We start from the raw sequence: 4,170 nt of genomic DNA, 5'->3' as shown, positions 1-4,170 counted from the left end.
AAGGTCGGTGACCTAAAGTACGCTTCCTCAAGCGCTAAGCTACGGCAGCCCCGCTGCATCTTCAGCAAACGTTAGCTGCGGCGCCTTCCACGAAGTGATCGCCACCACCGCGGCGGATAATACGAATATGTCTTGGTGGCATCGAATAGGCCAAAATTTCAGGCTCCTTTGATAATGCGTTTGATATCCTGTTGTGCGCCTATCGAACTATCAAAAAAATGCTTAGCGATTTATAATATCATCTTTTCGACAAATTAATTCAAATATTAGCATAAAATCAAGTAGTTTGTGTATTAACTTTTATAATGAAACACAATGGCCAAAAATGTATCTATTAGTATTTGAATGTCAGAATTAGCATCGAAAATCGATTGGACACAGTGAAAATATTCGCTACGATGTCTGTCCGGAGAAATGTACGTCTGCGCCGAGAGTACCTGTACCGTAAGGGTCTAGAGGGTAAGGAACGCACTCTTTATGAGCACAAGCAGCAACTAAAAGAGGCGATTAGAAGCGGTAAGGCCATCCCGACAGAGCTACGTAATGTCGAGTACAAGTTGCGTAAGGAAATGGAATACGACGATGAAGCCCATGAAAAACCTATAAATCACATAGATGACGAGTACAAGAATGCAGGCATGTTTGATCCCAAGGTTGCTATAACCACGTCACGCGATCCGAGTTCGAGGCTAAAGCAGTTCGCGCAGGAAATCCGTCTCATTTTTCCTAATGCCATTCGTCTCAATCGCGGTGCCCACACTGTTGGCGACGTAGGTAGATACCGTGCGCTTTTTCTAGAGAGTACATTTATTGATCATTTCTATTTCGCCAATCAGTTGGTTGAGAGCGCAAGAGCGAACGATTTTACAGATCTGCTGTTGGTCACAGAGACTCGTGGTGAACCAGGTGCGACTGAAAATGAGCAGTTTAAATTTTTTCAAGGCTTAACAAATGTGTGCTGCAACTAGATGGTCTGGTTGTGTGTCATTTGCCATATGGACCGTCAGCCTATTTTTCTTTGAGCAACACGGTGTTACGCCACGACATTGAGGACCGCGCAACTGTTTCGGAGGCATATCCACATCTGATTATCAATCAATTTGCGACGCCACTGGGCCAGCGCGTTGCAAATATACTGAAGCACCTGTTTCCGGTCCCAAAGCCAGATGCCAAACGCGTAATTACATTTTCAAATGACAATGACTTCGTGTCGTTCCGTCATCATGTATTTAAGGTGACAGGACGTGATGTAGAGTTGCAAGAGTGTGGGCCCCGCTTCGAGCTGCAGCTGTATCAGGTGAAGCTCGGCACGCTTGAACAGAAGGAAGCAGAAAACGAATGGGTCTTGCGGCCGTACATGAACTCCGCTAAAAAACGCCGAGTCTTGTAGACGAGTAGATAAAATAATTTTACGTCGCAGACACCATGTCGGTCTCGCTTGATGGACGCAATGCACATGTTTTAATGGGTTCAGACCTGACTAGACTAGACGTCAGTGTATCATAACATAACCGCCATCTACAAAAGTATCACTCATCTACTTTGATCATAAAGCTTATAAAGATACATTGATCTCGGCCTGTAGGAAGGAGTCACCAGGTATGCGAGCGAGAATCTTGCTGAGTGGATCTACAGGTGGCGCGTACATCTCAAAGGTTGCAGGCGCCGTCGTAATTTTACTCAGATCCAGATGGAAAAATGTCCAGCACCCGACTTCGACCTCCTGCGTAACCAGACTTCGATGCCGCAGCTCCATGACTGCGACACAACCTGACCCACAGCAGCAAATTTGCGATAAGTTTGACCATTTAGTTGAAAAAGAGAAATATAAGCCGTACCGTCTTTGAGATGTTCCAGCGGCGTTTGTAAGTACCAAGTGTTTCCAAACCACCAGTGGTTGCCTCCCGTCTGAATAAGCGACTTTGGAGTGCGCTGTGCTGGATTAACGACCACACCCTTACAGTCTAGGATGTAAAGATTAAAGTGCGGTGTCTCCATGACTGGACCAGTGGCCACAGCAATGGCACCCAAAAACACAGACACGTAAGTGCTGTCGTGTAACCTGTCTGGTGGGGGCAAGAGTGAAGGAGTGATCAAACTCATATTCTTGACAGGAAAATGCTCATCAGTTTGATTCTCCTCAGGCTCAACGATATTTTCTTCGGCTTCGAAGGTATGATTCGCCGAATTAAGAATATCTTTCAAGTCTGCTTCTTGGGCAATATCAACAGGAGAAAATCCCTTAAGATTTTTTAAGCTCGAGTTAGCGCCACGTTTCATAAGAGTCTCAACAAGATCAAAACGCTCCAGCTCCACCGCATAGTGTAGTGCTGTGTCTCCATTGACATCGATTGCATTCGGGTCAGCACCATTCTCAATAAGCCAGACGCAGACCTTTGCAGCCTCAAATCCTTCATCTTCATCATTTTGCACTGCCAAGTGTAATGGGGTAAAACCTAACTTGTTCTTCATATTGACATAGTCGCGACGCAGTCCACTGTCGATGCAAATCATATTGTGGTTGGGGGGATGCGTTGTGGTGACACGGACACCATCGACCTTACGAATAGCGAGCATCCAATCCTGCGCATCAAGCTCCGAATCGGCCACAAAGGAGAGCATTCCATCAAGATTCTTAGAACTCTTCAGACGCGGTGACCGAATCTCAAAACAGTAGTCTACATTAGAGTTGCGCTTGATGGTGGCATCACAAAGCTCTACAATCTTCAGTGGAATTTTATCCTTCTCGGTCTTGTAATACGATAAACAAACTTCGTCCACCATCACGTAGCGTTTTGTGGCCCAACGTGTACCGCTAGCCTTTCGAAGAAATCCCTCCTTGTACACTTCAATTTGAAGTGTCGTGGGAAGAACAGGTGGCAGTCCACCAATCGACGATGATAAGCGCCGGCTGTTTCCTGTTTTTGATGACACAAGAGTGCGCCGGCCATTGCGCTTAGGTGCAGTGTGATCACCAGGCTGAAAAGCTGGTTGCATTGAAAAGGATGACTTTGAAACAGACGACATACCACGCTTGGGTAGGTTAAAGCCTCCCTGAGGACTGGGGTTTACGCCAGACACAGCTTTAGATGGAGAATGGGACGAAGGCGTCGTCAATGATGCCGTGCTAGCATTCGAAATTGACCGAACCTTCATTTCGGGTGGGTCGTCACTGGCACTGCTCGTACCACTTGCGCTACGTGTACGAGCAGCCCTGTAGTCAAAATGTACACCAGGGGTAGAGTTGCGGTTGGCAATCTTCGCGAGTAAGCGTACCATATCTAAATGTGCTAACCGGCTTGCATAGTGCAGAGGTGTACTGCCCGCTGTATCCTTTCCATACACGAGGTCTTCAAGTTGAGAATTTTCTTCCAAAACAAACCGCGCCAAATTCAGGTCACCATTTTTTGCCGCTACATGTATCAGCGACATCATTTCGTGCTCACGATCGCGCACTCTTAACATCCCTGGCATCTCTTGTGCGATGTGCAGCACCTTGGTCAAGTCGTACATATTGGCGGCGCTAAACATAGCTTGCGTGCGATTTCGCATACGCACACGAGACAGGAAGACTCGGACTACACCAAGCACTCGCGCCAACGACCGCCGTCGCATATCGGTCAAAATACGGGATTTTTTCTGACGATAGATACTTTGAACCATGACGATTCGGTCAATCATTTGGTGATATTTCTTACGCTGCACGTAGCTACGGTAAAGAGCTTGAATTCTTACCACGCCGCGGCGGCAACGAAGATATTGTCGCCGACCCAAGTACGTCCGGAAAGCGTCCTGCATCACAAGCACTGCCACACGCATTCTCAAAAAGCGAATACGTGTAATTGTCATGCGCGCGAAAGCTTCTATAATGATACTCTTTTTTATAATGTCATAATACTTCATTGCTTGTGCGTGACAACGCCATAGTGATTGCAGCAATATTACCTGCCGCTTCAATTTTTTAAATTTTTTACAAAAACGGTGCATACGCCAACGAGATTGCACCAGTACGATAATTGAGCGCTCATGGCGAAATTTCTGACGACAAATCACCATTCGGCCAAACGCCTCAATACGTGTCGCCATCTTCTTCTCACGTAAAAATTTGCGACGGACAAGGGAGCGGCGTATCATAGCCTGGGAATTTATTGTCGCCTCACGGCCCTTCAA

The 4,170-nt window shown here is 46.6% G+C and overlaps 2 protein-coding genes across 2 annotated transcripts; one reads left to right on the top strand and one right to left on the bottom strand.

Moving 5' to 3' along the window:
• Positions 1-398: 398 nt before the first annotated feature.
• PHALS_12633 (u3 small nucleolar ribonucleoprotein protein imp4) lies at positions 399-1,390 on the top strand (the record flags this gene model as incomplete). Its single annotated transcript, XM_024728224.1, has 3 exons — positions 399-770; positions 837-906; positions 969-1,390. 3 exons carry the CDS (start codon positions 399-401, stop codon positions 1,388-1,390), a joined length of 864 nt encoding a protein of 287 aa, XP_024578723.1.
• A 19-nt stretch (positions 1,391-1,409) lies between these two features.
• On the bottom strand, positions 1,410-3,903 carry PHALS_12632 (myosinlike protein; the record flags this gene model as incomplete). The annotated part of the gene is made up of 4 exons (XM_024728223.1): positions 1,410-1,480; positions 1,542-1,579; positions 1,647-1,770; positions 1,839-3,903. The coding sequence occupies 4 exons, from the start codon at positions 3,901-3,903 to the stop codon at positions 1,410-1,412; spliced, it is 2,298 nt and encodes a 765-aa protein (XP_024578722.1).
• Between the last annotated feature and the right edge of the window lie 267 nt (positions 3,904-4,170).

This window comes from Plasmopara halstedii, assembly GCF_900000015.1.
Source record: "Plasmopara halstedii genome assembly, contig: Scaffold_614, whole genome shotgun sequence".
NCBI lineage: Eukaryota > Oomycota > Peronosporomycetes > Peronosporales > Peronosporaceae > Plasmopara > Plasmopara halstedii.
The sequence above is the reverse complement of the archived record's forward strand: the minus strand, read 5'-3'. Positions and strand labels throughout refer to the sequence as shown.